The sequence below is a fragment of the Hippocampus bargibanti genome, linkage group LG04 (genome assembly GCF_051943395.1).
Source record: "Hippocampus bargibanti isolate YZ-2025 linkage group LG04, ASM5194339v1, whole genome shotgun sequence".
Lineage (NCBI taxonomy): Eukaryota > Metazoa > Chordata > Actinopteri > Syngnathiformes > Syngnathidae > Hippocampus > Hippocampus bargibanti.
Window position 1 is genome coordinate 25351613 of NC_142737.1, and position 19243 is coordinate 25370855.

The window sequence follows — 19243 nt, forward strand, 5'->3', positions numbered from 1 at the left end:
GTTATCTACTTACCACGTTGACACTGTTTCCCCCCCCCCTGCTCATTACACTCATAATCAAGCAAGAACATGTCTAAAAATATCCGGTTTTGTGTGATGTAGGCCAAGACAAAAAGGGCACACGAGGGAACAAAACCAAATGTAATCCAAACAAACAAAAAGAGTCCACCTCCCTCAAGCCACCCAATGGCTTGGCGAAAGAGTAATCAACTGGATGTGGCTTGTCAGGAACAGGGAGGGCAGTTTAACACTTCCAAAAACAGGGCACCGAAACGAGCACAATAAAATCTAAACAAGTACATAACAAAAAGCAATGTTTTGCTGAACTTCATTCACCAAATAATGTATGTACTTTTCCTTGCCGTTCTTATAATCTACTATGTCGAGATAGACTCTACCTTTATTTCATGCACTGTTTCGCTTGGCTAGTTAATAGGCAATTGTACCTAAAAAAGCACAATGGCATAAATCTCTTAACACATCCCTATTCAAGGCCAGGGACTTTGCTAAACATAAGGCTCGACTGGGGCACAGGCCTCCTAATGCATTGGCCCGCCACGCCTCGTATGGTTGCATGAATACATTTCATTTTATAAAAAAAAGATCTACAGTAGGTTGGGGGTCACTGCCCTGAGTGCTCCGACCACCACAGGCACGACTGTCACCTTTATCTTCCAGGCTCTCTCCAGCTCCTTTTTGAGCCCCTGGTATTCCTCTAGTTTCTCATCTTCCTTCTTTCTGATGTTGCCATCACTTGGGACCGCCACATCCACTACAGCGGGTTTCCTCTGCCTTTTATCTAGAATCCCGATATCTGGTTGGTTTGCAATTACCATCTTGTCAGTCTGTATCTGGAAGTCCCACAGGATCTATGCTCGGTCATTTTCCACCACCTCGGCAGGTGTTTCCCATTTTGACCTTGGGGTTTCCAGCCCATACTCCACACAGAGGGAGAGAGAGAAGGAGAGATGGGCCGATTTACTATATGTCCTGCACCCGCACAAACACACACACACGCACACAGACGCACGCATGCACACACACGTACACACACGCACACACAACCCCCACAGAAAATCTTACTAAAAGTACTTCTTCAGTAGATGGTATAATAAACAATGACTTGGACATAATGTTTATTTGCTGTGGTGTAAGAGTAATGATTTTTGATAGTGACTGCAAAAAAAATGTTGATTTTTGGGCCAATTAGTTTAGAATTTACATTCTAATCAATTGTGTGTGTGTTATTTAAATATAAATAAATTCTAGGAGGCAATCAAGAATACAGCATGTCTGTATCTATGTCTAAATGGCAATAAAATGACAGATATTAACATTTTCCCATCTGTAGATGGAAGAGTACACATGAGTAACAAGGGGCCTTGGCCATGGAGCTACCATGTAGCCCCACCACTTCCTAAACGGCAAGCTGACGCTATTCAAAACATGATCAAAACCACTCACTGCTGACTTTGTGCAAGACTAGGCCATCCTAATCGCAGTGGGCATATGTACAAAGTAATTTATTTTTATTCCTCACATTCCTTATGGTAAATTTACAGTCATCGTCTATTGTCATCAAAAGGTGAGTATAGTTTTTGCTTTTTTGAATGTTGCTGTGCCGATGACCATTTTGTGTTTGGGAGCCTTTTACTAAGCGAGTTGCTTGTTCTGTAGGCACAAAGGGACATAAATCTTCTTGTGCCGGTCCCAAGCCCGGATAAATACAGAGGGCTGTGTCAGGAAGGGAATCCGAGGTAAAAGCTTGGCCAAAACAAACATGCGGATTAAACCTCTAAAGATGGAGGACACTGATTTGCTGTGGCGAACCCTTGAAGGGAAAAGCCGAATGGAAAAGAAGAAGATCGTCTAACTATACGTGCATGTTTTGTAGATGTTGCGAGAAAAAAAAACAACGTAAACAAATGACAAGAATCAACGTATTGGTATGTGTCAGTCTAAACCGGGCACTAGTAAACTAGTATTGTGTGAGGCAAAATGAATCATCCTACGTGTACAGTAATTGTCATTGTCATTGCAGGTTTCCCCAGTGAAGTGCCCTGATATAGCATTAATTTCGCAGATTGTTGTTAACATTCAGTGATGGCTGCAAGCCAAATTCAGACAATTGAGTAATTTAATGGGTGGTATTCATTAAACTAAAGCCTACCACATGTTATTTCATTGGAAAATGAAAACGCAAGCCTGTATCGTCACATTTTGAGAATCCTGATACCACGAATATTAAATACATTGCTGTTTCCATTTGTAAACAACTGTTTAATTTTACAGAGATTATCGGGATGCAGGAGAGGCGTTGATAATGGCTTCTGTCCGCCATTTTTCGAAAGTTGTGACAGCGGCGAGTGTCTGCTGGAAGGACAGCGACATCTTCTGGTCTCTGACTGTATAACGCCTTTGACAACTGCGTCTGCTTATCAAAATCGTTCTTCTACAATTTGTGCACTTGGTTTATTAAATAATAATAATAATAATAATAATAATAATAATAATAAATTATTATTATTATTATTATTATTATTATTATAAGATTGATGAATAAACGTTATGGATAAGGGATTTATTAATAATAATAATAATAATAATAATAATAATAATAATAATAATAATCCATCTTCTGCCCCTTATCCGGAGTCGGGTCGCGGGGGCTGCAGCTTCAGTCGGGGAGCTCAGACTTCCCTCTCCCCAGCCACTTCTTCGAGCTCACCCTGGCGGAGCCCGAGGCGTTCCCAGGCCAGCTGGGAGACATAGCCTCTCCAGCGTGTCCTGGGTCGTCTCCGGGGTCTCCTGCCAGTGGGGCATGCTCGGAACATATCACAAGGGAGGCGTCCAGGGGGCATCCTAATCAGATGCCCGAGCCACCTCGACTTTGAGCCCCTCCCGGATGAGCGAGCTTCTCACCTGATCTCTAAGGGAGAGCCCGGACACCCGACGGAGAAAGCTCATTCCGGCCGCTTGTATCCGGGATCTCGTTCTTTCTGTCACAATCCATAGCTCGTGACCATAGATGTGGGTTGGGATGTAGATCGACCAGTAAACTGAGAGCTTCGATTTTTGGCTCAGCTCCTTTTTCACCACGACAGATATTTTCACCATTTATTCGTGGTGAATAATAATAATAATAATAATACTAATAATAATACATGTAATAATAATAATAATACATATAATAATAATAATAATAATAATAATAAAATCTGACATTGCTTTTGAATTGGGATTCAGGAATTATATTAAAAAAAAGAAAAGAACAGGCCGACCAAAAAATGTAGTTATAATTAACTGATCCTCTCCTCCACAACCTTTGAGAAACCCTGATTTATGTAATGCTAAATCGGACCTCTATAGCTCTCAGAGGGTATTTTGGCCCATCCTTTTTACTGTAAATAAAATCATCGTGCCTGAGTGCTCAGCTTGTTAATGTCAGGCAATGGTGACTTGATCATATTTGTTTGTTTGTATGTAAGCTGAATGAATCCAATTCCCGTGGTATAGCTTGACTTGACCATGTCTATTAGTAACTGAATATGAAGGATGGCGGATGTGCTTGTGCAGCTATCATCCTCTCATGAGAGGATGATAGTACTAGCGAGCAGCGACTTCTTCCATACTGCTGAGTCACTGTGAGCCCACACGTCGCCCCACCTCTTCAGCTGGCGCTTGTGTCACCACCACTCCTGCAAAGCGGTGCAACACTGCATAATGTCTCTCATTGTGACTACCTTTGCTTTAGTGGGCCAATCAATCTATTCGAGACCTATTGCCTTCAAAGCAAAAAAAGTTATGAACTAATCTCACATGATATTGTGTCTTCCTTATAAATGGCCACATGAGTGGATGCGTAAAAATAATCAAAGAGGAAAGAAAGTAGTCGAACCTGATGACTACATTAAAAGTCTCTCAGTGTGAAGATTACAGTATGGTGAAACAATGATGGCCAATGAGTGTTTTGTACTTCCTATTATGGGTAATCGTAAATAAAATGTATGGAGAGGAATGCGGTTGATAATTTAAGGCACATAGGAAATATTGTTATTGACAGTGACTTTGCACTGGCTCATCCTCATTGTATCAAGGTGGCGAGGCTGCAGGCTGTGTGAGTGCAAGGGTGTGGTCTCTTCTCATGATCAGCCTGGTTAAGGACCAAGGCCAGAAAGAAGATCTAGACATAACTTCAATGTCACATGATGACTGAATATTATTGATGCTGTGACCTTGGGGTTACAGTCAAAACTGATTTGTTGTGTGACACTTTGTGTAGACACTCACTGCCCTGCACTGGTATGAACTGCTTATCATGCTGGAACCTATCCTGATTGTCAATAGGGGGGAGTCAGGGTACATTCTTGACTGGTCGCCAGTCTATAGTCAAGTAAGGACTGGTAAAAATCAAGTAACAATCAAACATTTGGTGTGTTCACGTTTGAAGGGAGTGCAAGTGCATTTCATAAAAGTGTTAAGTCTCAATGCAGAGGCAGAGATAGGAAGGGGTGGGGGTAGACTGCAGTAAAACAAAAATGCACTCCGGCGCACAGCTGTGGGTCCCTCGTCGATCCCATTTCTGCAATGACAGCAGATACAAAAAAACATTTGCTGTCCAGGGATGTCAACTTTCCTTGTGGCAATAAGACAATCGTTTGTGTTTTCTTTGTCATCACCTGCTTTAATGACATGTCGTCACCTTGAAAGTGAATTTTTGAAGGACACATGTGCCCCACGTGTTTTGTTTGGTCCAGTTTCGTGTCCATGTCCAGCAAAGAGGCGCTGAATAAGTACATTCTTGTCTCCCAAGAGGGTAGAGGAATCTGCATGGGGTAGCAGATCCCCTCCCAAATCGCTTCCCCTGCACCCACCGATGATGCGTTGGCGCCCCTCCCTATAAAAGCACCTGCGTGGAACTCGATCACCGCATGCACAGCGCGCTTGAACTCACTTTGTGTCTCACACCCGCTCCACTTTTCCGGCTCAGCACACACCAGCAAGTGGCAAAGAGAACATGAGTTACTCAAGCGATATGTATAGCAGCAGTTCCTATCGGAAGATATTCGTCGATGTCCCGCGTGCCGGGCGCGCGGGGATGATCGGGAGCATCAGCAGCAGCCCGTCCCGTGTGCACTCCTCCGGGTACAGCAGTCGCACCTATGGCTCCCCCTCGGTTATTTCGTCCAGCAGCTACCGCAGGAGCGCCGCACCCGGTCGCGTCTTCTCGTCCTCCATGCAGGACTCCCTAGTGGACCTGAGCCAGTCCACTGCGGTCACCAACGAACTCAAGATCATCCGAACCAACGAAAAGGAACAACTGCAGGGACTCAACGACCGCTTCGTGTCCTTTATCGAAAAAGTGCACAACTTAGAGCAGCAGAACAAAGTTCTCGAAGCGGAGGTGACGTTGCTGCGGCAACGCAACAGCGAGCCGTCGCGCCTTCACGAGCTTTACGAGCAGGAGATCCGCGAGCTCCGCGCGCGCGTCGAGGAGATGACCCACGAGAAGAACCAAATGCACCTGGACTGCGAGCAGATGAACGAGGCTCTCGAGCGCCTGCGGGAGAAGCTCGACGAGGAAATTAGGCTGCGGGAGGAGGCGGAGAACACCTTGAAGGGCTACCGCAAGGACGTGGACGACGCCACCCTGGCGCGCCTGGAGCTCGAGAAGAAAGTCGAGTCGTTGCTGGATGAGATCGCCTTCCTCAGGAAAGTTCACGAGGAGGAGCTGCAGGAGATGCAGTCGTCACTGCAGGCCACGCAGGTAGGCGCAGCCATAGAATACTTCAATTTATTAGTCGACTTTGCAAACTTTACGAGGATATGAAGCGCAATATTGTGCTGCGCAGCAGTTTTGCACAGCACAGAACATCTTGATTTATATTTCCCTTGAACAACAGCGGGAGCTGCAACAAAGTAACGTAATGGCACTGCAGCTCTGCAGCATGTTGCATTTTAATCATGTACAGATGCCACATTATCTAATATTATACCACCCTGGAATAGAAATATACCACCCAGTCGTTTCTTATTGCTTTTTCAATTCGCGATTTGCCTTTACGCAAGCCAATTTAAGGTCGGCTGCGGTAGTTCACTGTACTATACCTGTACTTCAGAGCCGTGGTCCCACCCTTTTGACAGCAAGATCTTATGACCGGTGACAACTTTCAAATGTAACTATCCTTCCAACCCATCCGACCGTCCATCCATTAATCCATCCATCCCATACACATTATCCAATTAAAAACAGTAATAGCTCTGGGAGGGTTGTATTCATTAAATTAAAGGAAATGGTGCATTCACTGCATATCACACGGAGAAGTGAATCCTGTACTATACTGAGCATCACAGAAATACATTTTAACTGACTGTATTGATAGTTCTAAGGTAGAAGTGCCAAACTAATTTTTGGCACAGGTTGTATTGTAGTGATTGTTGTTCTGACTGAAATCATATAAAGAAGTGAAGAATACAGTAATGGTTTACTATTGTTACCGTTACTGCAATGAGGGGTTTGGTATCAAGAAAAGACTGACAGCATGACTCTTATTTATTACAAATGAGAAATGTTCTCATTTGTAATCAGATATTGAATTTGAAACGTGTGTTCCGTGGGGAAAATCAGTTCCAGTTGAGAAGAGGGGTGTGCGAAAGAGTAGGGATGGTTGAAAATAGCTGTGAAAAAAACGCATCATTGAAGGGTGTGGTCTCTTCAAGCCGCAGTAGTCAGGACAGGCTCCCTGACTTGCGCTTTGCAACTTCTGAAAAAGATATTTTCCTAGCAACATCGTAATCAACATTTATTTTTAAAACAGGTTTTCACAGCAACAATATATTACAAATATATACCGGTAATTTACTTGTAATCTGTTTTTCATACGTCTGTACCGTACAAGCAGGTTTAAATTAAGGCCAATTCAAGACCTCTTTGAGGAAATGTAATTTACAGTGCAGTAAATATAGTGAGAGATGTTTGTCGCAGGTTGATTTCTCCAGGGTATTGCCATTTTGCTGCAAGCAATTTTTCGCCATGTGAGCTTGTGACTGCACAGCAGAAGCACTCGAGTCATCAGTTCACCATTCAATTCAGTTCTCCAACCATCCACCCACCAGCAATTCAAATGCACATTCACTGGCCGGTTAAAGGCATCTTAATTATCTTGATGAACTAATGCAGGGGTGTCAAAGTCATTTTTTTTTTTTTTTTTTGCCGCGGGCCACATTGTAGTCATGGTTTCCTCTCAAGGGCCGTTATGAATTTGGAGAAGCCATTAGAAGGTTCAATCCCCTCCATATATTACATATAGAGCGCACAACACATTAATGAATAGCTAGTTTTCAAATCTTCAGTCAAGAATAATGACTGTTATTGTGGTTTACATCCTAAAATCTGAAATTTTGGTTGGGATTTTAGCAAGCATCATGGAATTTTCATTTTCAAGCATCATGTAAGTTTCATTTGCTTTCACCGGCCGAAAAAAATGATGTCGCGGGCCGGATTTGACCCCCGGGCCTTGACTTTGACACATGCGAACTAATGCAACACAAGCATCATCAGCTCGACTATTCCTACGCCCTCCAAAAGTGCAATTATAAAATGGGAATCTAAAATGTCTTTGAAAACCAAACAGCAGAACTGTTGAGGCCTCTTCTGTCCAGGTGTCAGTGGAGATGGACATGAGCAAACCGGACCTGGCTGCGGCCCTGAAGGACATTCGGGCTCAGTATGAGAACTTGTCATGTAGGAACCAGGCCCAGGCAGAAGAATGGTATCGTTCCAAGTTTGCAACGGTGACCGAGGCCGCCGCTCGCAACCAGGATGCCATCAAGCACTCCAAGGAGGAGCTGACAGAGTACCGCAGGCAGGTGCAAGCCCGCACACTGGAGATTGAGGCCCTCAGGGGTCATAATGAGGCCCTAGAGCGGCAGATTGCCGAGATGGAGGATCGTCACAACAACGAAAGTGGAGACATGCAGGTAGGAGGCGAGGACAGGAAGTATTGAATGATTCAAACTACAATTCACAAAATGCAAACACTACACAGAACTGCTGAATGCAGGTTTCAGCTACAATCTGGATGATAACCTCCATTGATGTTTCTCTTGACTGTACGCCAATCTATGTGTTTCTAGGATACCATTCAGCAGCTGGAGGCTGCACTGCGCAGCACCAAAGGAGAAATGTCCCGTCACCTGCGCGAATACCAGGATCTGCTCAACGTCAAAATGGCACTTGACATTGAAATAGCCGCTTACAGGTTTGAAACATTTCAAACAATTCAGTTGATAGGAATGCGGAGTAAAGAGTAAACTTTATATTATAAATGACTGACATTTATGGCAGCAAATTGTTTTATCCTTGCATCTTTAAAATGGCATTCAATAAAAGTTCCGTCAACACTTCTGTTTTTGTTGCACAAAAGCCAATTTTCACCATAGCATTCGGTTGAAATGCCCAACTTAAAATGTTACCAAAGTTTGTTGCTTGGAAACTTGGAGTTGACCTAGCGCAATTTCACGTAATTGTTTTTGACTGTGTATTTGCATATTCATAATCTGGATATCACGTTTATATCCACAGTTGAAGTTATTTCACGTTGGGTCACCCCCACATTTAAGATTCCCCATTTGTCAGGTGCAACAAAGATAATCTCTTGCATTGGTCCTTGGGTGTGTAGGAAACTGCTAGAAGGCGAGGAGTGCCGCCTAAGCTCCGTTGGTGGTGCCATGGTGCAGTCCGGTTACCCCGGCTTCTCCTACATGTCGTCCCGCACGTACTCCCTGGGTGCGTACAGGAAGTCCAAGCCAGAGGAAGAGGATGGAGAAGAAGAGGATAAGGAGGATGAGGAGAATGAGGAGGGAGAGGATGACGATGAGGGAGGTGATGCGGAGGAGGATGAAGAAGAGGAGAAGCCAAAAGGGAAGGATGAGAAGGAGGAGAAGAAGAAGGAAAGTCCCACTGAGAAGACCAGCAAGAAATAAACTGCTGATGTAGTTTCATCATCATCATCATCATCATCATCATCATCATCATCATCATCATCATCGTTCCTGCTTGTAAGCTACAGTGACAAATATTCACAGACCCACACGCGCACACGTTTCTGTTTTTCTATTGGTTTCGTCTCTTTGCAAGGTGTTCCTGTAAAAGATGACACATTTAGATGGGGGTACCTGAATCAGCACATGAATGAGATCCATCTACACCTGGTCAGATCGAATGATGCCGTAAAGAGGTTGAACAATTTTCAAACAACAATCATTTCCTATACAAAAGCAATTAATATGCCAATCATGAACATTGAAAAAAATCAATCAATCAATCAAAATAAAACATGCACATATTAGCACACACACTTAAAGAAAAAATTACAAAGCATGACACAAAAAGCCAGTCCAACTTTTACGGCGCTATTAGATTTTGACAGTTAAAAGTTGGGGGTCTGGCCTTTTTGGGGTAAGGGGGGGGGGGGGGGTAAAAAGAGTGCCAGCTCACTGCATAACATCAGTTTGTCATTCTGGATTGTAAAGGAGAATGAATTGCTTCCATTTGGGTTTAACCTTGTGTGTCCCACAATTAAAGAATGATCTTCCTTCCTGTCATTAACTCCCCTCATCACATTCTACCACATGAAAATAAAAGCCAACCATCCTTCACCTTTTCCCTTTTGGTCTTTGCTTTGCAATGCCAAAAGGCAGTAATAATTACAACTCATAAAATATACAATGTGTTTATTTGCTTAAATGAAGAAATTGATAATACCAAACTGTCTGTGTGCATTCAAAAACGAAATGGAGTGAAACGCAAACTGTGGGTACAGTTGATTATTTCAAGTCATTTATCAAGTGTCTTCCTTCGATTCATTTACCTGCGTTCTTTCTGTTCTGTCCTTCTTTGTGAGAACCAACCTCGTTGTCATGCACTTGTCAAACAATCATGGCGATATTTTCGTTGAATGTAGCATTGTGAGCATGGCTTAGAGGCAGGCAGCTGACAGTGACACTGAAAGCCCTCCACTGAGACTGCATGTGGCAGATGGTTCATGGTTCGATGGGATGTCCAAGGGCTATTTTCACCTCAACCTTTTATTGTTCTTCTTGTTTTGGTTTGACTCGACCCTGAAATGTGAGTCACAGCGCCGTTCATCATGTCTCCCTTGCTCGGGCAACCTTCTCCGTGACAAATGAATGAAACGAAAGGCACAAATGCATGGCCTAATTCTCAAAGCTTGAAGACTGCACCTGTGATTGCTAATCTTGATCTGCTTGTTGCCTTCACCATAACTGAAACGAAAAACTACAGCACAGCCTCACTCGCTGCCGTACCCAACGCTGGAGTAGTAGAGGAGTACCGCTTAGTGATTTCCTTTCTACATAATTGGAGCTGTACATGCTGATAGCTAACGCAGTGATATTTCTCTCAGAGCCAAATAAAGCCATTTATTATCCAAACATGTACTGCGACTTTTTTTCTTTTGGTACAAGCATTTCTAGAAACACATACAAAGATGTTTGCCACATCTTTGCATACATTGTAGACGTTAGGAGTCATTTTCACCACCCCCACCCAAAAAAAACAACAACAACAAAGATTGGTTGGGATTGCAATCAGATCGTACAGACCTAAATGCCCTTTTCTCACCATCCCAACTGCACAAGAATCCCCCTCAGGACTATTTTACGACCACCATATTCTCCCCAAGCAAACTTACATTTGGCGTCAGTGAAGTGGCAATAAAAAACAAAACACATATACTGTACTGTGTTACTGTACTAATGTTTTCAGATATCAGTGATCTACTCGAGTACTGTATTTGTTTTTGTTTTTTGTTTCCCAGAAATATTTACTTTCAACCCCTGTCTTTGTCAGGATAGGCATATTTTTCTCAACATTCACAGATGATGACACAATAGGTACAGTCAAACTGAGGTTTAGATTCAGATTGATTGGTATAACATGAAAAACATAGAGGAGAGGGAACTAAGGCTGGACTAATGACATTGACACAACAGACTATATTTTCTTTTTCTGAGTAAAATCACCATGGATGTAGGCTATACAGAGGGGGGAAAATATTTTCAATGCCCCTCATAAATTTTGAACAAGTACAGGTGACCGTCTGCTGAATGTCTGGCGAGTGTGTGACAAACATTTTAACAGATGAATATTAATCTTATTTCCATTTGGAATCGGTGCATCTTTGTTGATGGAGCGAGGAGCAGGATGGCTATTGAGTGTTACCATCACCTCATCTCATCACCTGCCTGCCTGATCTCCTCTTGAACTGAGGAATGAGCCTAGATCAGATGGATTGCTACCGCCAACACCACCTGTGACAATTTAATCACAGCCATTGAGTGTGTATGTGTGTGTGTGTGTGTGTGTGTGTGTGTGTGTGTGTGTGTGAGTGTGCGTGTGTGTAAGATTAAGCTACAGTATAATGGTGGTACAATGGTTGCCAGTTAGCACAGCTGCTTTGCAGAGGTTGAGGATTTGAATCCCAGCTCCAGCCTTCCTGTGTGGAGGTGCATGTTCTCAACAGTCTTGTGTGGGTTTTCTCTGGGTACACCATTTCTTCACACGTTTCTTCAGGGTGTACCCGGAATGCTGCCTGTAGACAGCTGGGATAGTTTCTATCAAAAACAGATGTTAAAGCTACAGCACAATAACAAGAATAATATTAGAATCAACTGGAATAGAGGGTGCAGGAAGTTCTTACGATTGAATGACTGCGTCCTTGTCATTGTGTCATATTTAGTTATTTTGTTCTTTTGACTTCAAGATGAGCGCCGCGAAAGTGGCTGCCTTTCCAGCAGCTCATGTATTTTGTTTATGAACTTCTACCTTTCCTTTTCCTTCCATAACTTTGCTGGTGTGAAAAGTAAACTTCTCCACTGCGAGACTAATAAAGGTCAATCCAATGCAATCCAATAGGGTCTGTTTGCCTGTCACCCTAGCGACGGTCTCGGGCAATCGAAGAAGTTGAAAAACTTCTGCTAATTTGGATTAACGAAAAGCAGCTATCCAGTGACAGCGTGAGTAAAGCTATTTTATGCGAGAAAGCACGGCTAATTCACGCCGATATCGCCATGCGTCAACCTGGACGTTCGGCGCTTATTGAGGATTTTAAAGCCAGTCACAGAACATCTGAGGAGGAGATGGCTGCAGCATCAAGTGAGCTCGTAAAGGCAATGTTGGCAAAGTGGAATGATGTGCAGGCTTTTACCGAACAGTTCCATTCAGAAAAAAACTGTGGCTATGACAATCATCAACATGATGAACAATAATGTGATGCCTCAGCTTCGTAAGACCTTACAAGTCAGAAAGCAACAGGTGTCAATTACGAGGTTTTTAATCAGCAAAAATGATGAGGAGTCTCCAAAGAAAAAAAGAAGAGAAGCCACACCAGAGGTTAAGTTACCAACAGTCCTTATGGAAGGTGACTCTCCTTCCATAAGCCATCAACGACCATCAAAAAGGTAAATGAAACTTTATTTTACAGCACAGTTTATTTCTTTAATTACAGTCCTCGGGTAATGTGCCTCTCTTTCCAAACAGCAATTCCCTTTGACCTTTGACCTCCAACGCCATTCCATCAAGCCATCAATGACCATCACAAATGTAAATAAAGTGACTTCATGATACAATGCAGTGTATTTCTTTCATTACAATACAACAGCACACAGGTGTCAAAGTCAAGGCCCGCGGGCCAAATCCGGCCCGCCACATGATTTTTTTCGGCCCGCGAAAGCAAATCAAACTTGTTAAATTCCATGATGATTGCTAAAATCTGAGCCAAAATTTCATATTTTTGGATGTCAACCACAATAAAAGTCATTATTCTTGACTTCAGATTTTAAAACGAGTTATTCATTAATTTGCTGTGTGCTCTATATGTAATATTTGAAGGGATTTAAACATTCTAATGGGTTCCCCAAATTCATAACGGCCCTCGAGAGGAAACCATAACTACAATGTGGCCCGCGGCAAAAAATGACTTTGACACCCCTGCAATAGCACATTTATTATACATAGAATAAGGTATGTTGTGTGTAGTTTTAAGGCTTATTTAGTTGAAACATATATTTTATGGAAACCCGGGAACGGATTATTCCCATTTTAATGGTTTCCTATGTGATTTTTTTTTTAGATACACACTTTTCGCCTTACACACTGTCTGGGAACCAATTAAGTTCGTAAGTTGAGGTCTCACTGTACCCTGAGACAAATAAATCAGTTATGACGATATTGATGCGAAAGTAAGAAGATTCATTGAAAATTCAGAGGTCAGATCAATGCCATGTAGTCGGCATCTTGTGTGCTGCTTGCTGAAGCATTGCCCTTGATCCAGTGGTGATGCTTTGTGTGCTTCACTCAGCAGATTTAGTGTTGTGGGGATGCAATTGTAATCCTCCTGCTCATTTACTCTTTGCGATATGATTTTAGGTGACTGACACCTACCGACTTACTGACCAGTGTCTCATGTGCTGACTTACAATTGGACATTTGGGCACATGTCTCAAGGATATTCCTCTAAAAAGAATTCCTATTTTCTTGACAAAAAAAAATAGGTGTGTCGGGGAAATCGGGGATTTGTGTGTGTGTGTATAGTACAGGTAAACATGGTTCTTTTTATTTCATTCAAGTGTCATCTTTTCTCTGCCAATACCCCTCCATCCTTCGGCCTGTCTCTGTCTCCCTTGCCCTCTACCTCCACTGCTATATATAGACTTCTGCATTGCAGATGTCCCATAGCTCTGCAGAACTGGAGGAGCTACAAAACTCCCCTGCACCTAAAAGTGCTGTTTTTGTTATTCATTGTCCAGAAGCAGGATATCACTTGTCTTGGACCAACAGTAGAGTGTGAGTATATGTATTCAGTCTGTACAATGTATAATATTCACCATGTCACAGTGCAGTGAGGAGCCACAGTTACACTCACTGCAGTCCCAATTTTTGTGTGTGTGGGTGAGTGTGCATCCAATTACTGTGGTTATTTTGTTGTTGTTGCAATTTACAGTTTATTATGGTTTCACGGATCCATTCAGTCAATGTAAAGAAAAAAAAAAGCATACAGCTCACATCTACACCTGTTATTACGCTGGAATAGTTCAATTTTAAAATAACCAAAACTAGGTGAGTAATGCAAAACATGTAAGGACAGCACCTGCAAGAAAGCGTAATGCATTCGATAATATAACTGTGTAACGATTATTTTTACAATATAATAAAATGAAAACAAAGAAATAAAAGCGAAAAAAAGAGGAAAACAAGGGGCTGGGGGTAAATTACTTTGGCTCATAATGCTTTCTGTTACGGGGGGTTTAAATGCAGACTCAAATAGGACAAAGTAAAGAGAGTGGGGGGGCGGCACTGTGCTTGCCTTTAAACAAATGATGGTCATATTAGTGTGATATACTTCATCCACCTTTCCAAAAAACGTTCCTACTGTGATTCCAAAGCAAATGTAATCCGCTCCATTTTAAACATATCATAGAGTATGTTGAACCATTCTTCGATGGTAGGTGATTCAGGTTTTTAACCCCCTTCTTGTAATAGCCTTTCTGCTAGCCGCACTTAGAATCTGAAATAAATATTTTATATTATTAGAAACATTTCCTGATGTAATGTCACCAAGGTATAAGGATTCAAATTTAAATTGGATGTCCATTTGAAAAACATGATGTAAAATTTTATGTACTTCACCGCGAAAAGGTACCAAGGATGTACGCTCATATATGAAAATGATTTGCTTCAAGGCACCCACATTACTGCCAGCATGCTGAAGACTTTGTGTAATGTTTCTTTTGGGCTGGGGTGACAAATACTCTTATAAGCGTTTTCCAACAAAACTCTCGCCAGACACATGCGCTTGAAGTTTTCCATTGTATCTCACAGAAATGTTCCCAAACGTCTTCATTTAAGAGTAAGTTGCCATCCCGTTCCCATTTCTGTTTAATATGCAGTGAATTTTGCTTTATTTGTTATAGACCCTTGTACATTTTTTAGATGAGTTTCTGGCTAGAGCCGCTCCTATAAGCCTTCATAAATACTTTTAACGGAGTATTTTCCCATCCTGATTGTGTCATTCCCCTCTGTATATGTGTAATATAGTGTCTGAGCTGAAGGTATTTGTAAAAATCCTCTGTGTCCCAACCAAACTGCTTCTTATGATTTTGAAAACTATTTATTTTCCCTTTATATAAAAATGTGCAGTATGCGCTGTTGAACCTCGAGGACCCCATCTTTCAAATCGTGTGTCCTGGTTTTTAGGTTTGGATCTCAAGATCTTTACCTCCTCTTTCAAGTGATTTTGAGCAACTATCCTGTCCCATGTTTTGAGTGACAAGGAAATCCAGGGGTTGTCTAACATTGTTACTTTATTTGTCAGGGCATTGTCCCCAATTGCAGATTGTATCGGTGTCACGTCCAAACAAAGTGAATAGAAGACTCGCTTCATTTGGGAGCTAAGTAGGTAGCTGGATCCCAAAATTAACAGACGGAGACAGGAGTACTGAAGAATAACATTTAATTTGGAACGTGACTCCGGACAGACAAAAATCAACTCAAAGCGCTGGTCAAACAAAGACCAGGAAACACAGACGACGTGAAAACATAAAGCACTAGCACAAAGACGAGGAGAAAAAAAAACAATCAATGGATGAAAAGGTTTCTTCAGCCGTCATATGTACTTCTTTGAAGGTGTCGGACGTTTCGCTTCTTATCCAAGATGCTTATTCAGCAAACTAAAGTCTTATTGGTAGTACTGGCCATATATATATATATATATATATATATATATATATATATATATATCAAAGTCAAAGTCAAAGTCAGCTTTATTGTCAAATATGCTAATATGCATGACATACAGCACAGATGAAATTAATGTCCTCTCGGACCCAGCGTGCAAGACATGCAAGGCACTTATAACGTGGCTAAAAAAGACATACAATTGACAACAGACAATACATGTAATTTCTGTATGTAAAGTGAGGTAGTGTCGTATGGAAAGTGAGGCAGTGACGTATGTAAAGTGAGGTAGTGACGTATATAAAGTGACGTAATGTAGTAATGCAAAAACGAACAAGAAAGGGTTGAAGTGAGGTCTTGCAGAAAAAAAATGAGAAAGAAGAAATAAATAGAGTTCAGGGTGATCGTACAGCATGTAGTGTGTACTCAGAGTTCGGTGAGTGTGGCAGTGGGAAGGGGCAGGCTGGGCAGGGCTGGGAGGGAGTTGAGTCTCCGGACTGCCTGGTGGCAGAAACTGTCCTTGAGCCTGCTGGTCTTGGCTCGGAGACTCCGCAGTCTCCGACCCGATGGCAGCAGGCTGAAGAGGCTGTGGGAGGGGTGGGTGGGATCGCCAGCGATCCAGATGGCTCTGCGGGTGAGGCGGGTGTTGTAGATGTCCTGAAGGGGGGGGAGAGAGACACCGATGATCTTCTCAGCTGTCCTCACGATGCGCTGCAGAGTCTTACGGCAGGACACGGTGCAGGCGCCGTACCACACGGTGATACAGCTGGTCAGGATGCTCTCTATGGTACCGCGGTAGAAGGAGGTCGTGATGGGGGTCGGGGCTCCAACTCTTTTGAGCTTGCGGAGGAAGTACAGGCGCTGGTGGGATCTCTTGGCCATTGATGCCGTGTTGTGGCTCCAGGACAGGTCTTCGGATAAGTGCACTCCCAGGAACTTGGTGCTGCTCACTCTCTCCACTGCAGCACCATCGATGGTTAGTGGAGCATGCTGGGGGCGCACCCTCCTGAAGTCCACAACAATCCCCTTCGTCTTCTCCACATTCAGACGGAGATTGTTGTCCTTGCACCACGTGGCCAGGCGGCTGACCTCGTCCCTGTAGGCTGTCTCCTCGTCGTTGTTGATGAGGCCCACCACAGTCGTGTCATCCGCAAACTTTATGAAAAGGTTGGAGCTGGGTGATGATGGTGAGCAGTCGTGCGTGAGCAGAGTGAAGAGGAGGGGGCTCAGCACACACCCCTGGGGGCCCCCTGTGTTCAGCGTGATGGTGCTGGAAGTGTTGTCGCCAACTCTGACTGCCTGTGGTCTCCCCGTCAGGAAGTCCAGCAGCCAGTTGCACAGGGAGGTGCTGATCCCCAGTTTGCTCAGTTTATCGGTGAGTTGTTGGGGGATGATTGTGTTGAATGCTGAGCTGAAGTCGATGAACAGCATTCTGACGTAGGAGTCTCTGGTCTCCAGGTGGGTGAGCGCTGTGTGGAGAGCAGTGGAGATGGCATCATCGGTCGAGCGGTTGGCCGATATGCAAATTGGAAGGGGTCATGGTTGGGGGGGAGGGCAGCCTTGATGTGGTTCATAACTAGCCGCTCGAAGCACTTCATGAGGATGGGAGTCAGTGCGACCGGGCGGTAGTCATTGTGGCAGGTGGGGGACGACTTCTTCGGGACCGGGATAATGGTGGTGGCTTTGAGGCACGTGGGCACAACAGCCTGGCTCAGAGAGGTGTTGAAGATGTCCGTGAAGACATCTGTGAGCTCCACAGCGCAGTCTCTCAGAACACGGCCAGGAATGCCGTCGGGACCCGGGGCTTTTCGTGCGTTGCTCCCTCTGAGGGATCGCCTCACGCTGTCCTGGGACAGTGTCAGCACCTGTTCGCCGGGAGGTGGTGGGGTCTTCTGTGCTGGAGTGCTGTTGTCTGCCTCGAAGCGGGCGAAGAAGTCGTTCAGCTGGTTCAGCAGAGTGGTGGAGTTCTCGCAGGTCTGTGGAGTGGGCTTGTAGTCTGTGATGGTCTGTATCCCACGCCACAGGTTCCTGGTGTCTCTGCTGTCTTTGAAGTGGTTGGCGATCCTCCTGGAGTGCTGTCTCTTGGCCATCCTGATGCCACGTGACAGGTTGGCCCTGGCTGTCCTCAGACCCAGCTCATCGCCAGCTTTGTAGGCAGCGTTCCGAGCCCTGAGGAGCCTGTGGACTTCACCCGTCAGCCATGGCTTCTGGTTGGCCAGGATGGTGACAGATCTGGTGACAGTCACGTCATCCATGCACTTCCTCATGTAGGAGGTAACAGTCTGTGTACTCTTGGAGGTCGGTGTTGTTGTTGTAGGTGGCCGCTTGTCTGAACATGTTCCAGTCAGTGTTGGAGAAGCAGTCTTTGAGTGCCTCTGACGACCCATCAGGCCACACCCTTATCTGCTTCTTGACTGGTTTGATGACTTTGACAAGTGGCCTGTAAGCGGGCATTAACATGATAGTGGAGTGGTCCGAAGCTCCTAGGTGGGGGAGGGGGTAGGCTTTGTAGGCTCCTTTGTGTGTGGTGAAAACATTGTCCAGAATGTTGTTACCTCTCGTCGGAAAGTTAATGTGTCCATGGAGATGTGGAAAAACACTTTTCGGGTTGGCATGGTTGAAATCGCCAGCCAGGATAAGGAAAGCATCTGGGTGGGCTGTCTGTTGCTCGCTGATGTGCTGGTAGAGTTCATTCAATGCCGCGCTCCTGTTGTTAATTGAGCTCGGGGGGATGTAAACTGCTACCAGCAGTATGGCACTAAATTCCCTCGGCAGGTAGAATGGCCGACATTTTATGACCATAAGTTCCATCAGTGGCGAACAGTGTTTGCATACCACAACAGCGTTTCGGCACATATATATATATATATATATATATATACTGTCCAGACATGGCAGTGCCGGACACTGCTATGATAGGTCCCTGCTGTCAGGGTGGGGGGAGCAGAGGACTACTCCCTGTAGCTCCAGTGATTGTTCCTATTGTTCTGACTAACGACTGGCCTGATTGCCCCACTTCCGCCGGTATCACCTCATCAGCATTACTAATCCTATGTTGCCTAAGCAGGCTATTGTACAAATGATACAAATTGAACCTCACACACACAGGGAAGTCACATCGTAACATGCCAATGTTTCCTCAGGTTCCAATATGAGGTCATGTATCTATGGCCTGCCAAAAATACATAAAGAAGGGTTCCCCCTCAGACCCATTGTTTGTAGCATTGACTCCTCTATATTCAATGTAGCCAAATATTTAAAAACTATCTTAGCTCCGTTGGTTGGTAACAGAATATCACGTAGAGAACACCACAGGCTTTGTAGAGAGTATCTAAGACCTAATACTGGAACCTGAGGTAAGAATAGGGAATGAAACCAAAAATTCTGAAGATACAAAAAGGAGAGGAGTAGCGGTACCTTACATTGCAGGAGTTTCTGAAAAACTACAGAGTCCTTTGGCAAAACAAAATTCCTACTTATTTCAAA

General features: G+C 43.9%; 1 protein-coding gene across 1 annotated transcript; it reads left to right on the forward strand.

The window, feature by feature from the left end:
* The first annotated feature begins 4916 nt into the window (after positions 1-4916).
* Positions 4917-10459, forward strand: neff1 (neuronal intermediate filament family member 1). The gene is made up of 4 exons (XM_088994858.1): positions 4917-5767; positions 7663-7980; positions 8137-8261; positions 8682-10459. The coding sequence occupies exons 1-4, from the start codon at positions 5018-5020 to the stop codon at positions 8983-8985; spliced, it is 1497 nt and encodes a 498-aa protein (XP_088850984.1). The 5' UTR covers positions 4917-5017; the 3' UTR covers positions 8986-10459.
* Positions 10460-19243: the final 8784 nt, after the last annotated feature.

What these genes read in the sequence shown, in the direction of transcription:
- neff1 (XM_088994858.1), top strand. Translation starts at nt 5,018, where the DNA reads ATGAGTTACTCAAGCGATATGTATAGCAGCAGTTCCTATCGGAAGATA. An exon ending in CGTCACTGCAGGCCACGCAG is followed by an intron (nt 5,768 to 7,662) that starts GTAGGCGCAGCC and finishes TCTTCTGTCCAG; the next exon opens with GTGTCAGTGGAGATGGACAT. An exon ending in ACGAAAGTGGAGACATGCAG is followed by an intron (nt 7,981 to 8,136) that starts GTAGGAGGCGAG and finishes ATGTGTTTCTAG; the next exon opens with GATACCATTCAGCAGCTGGA.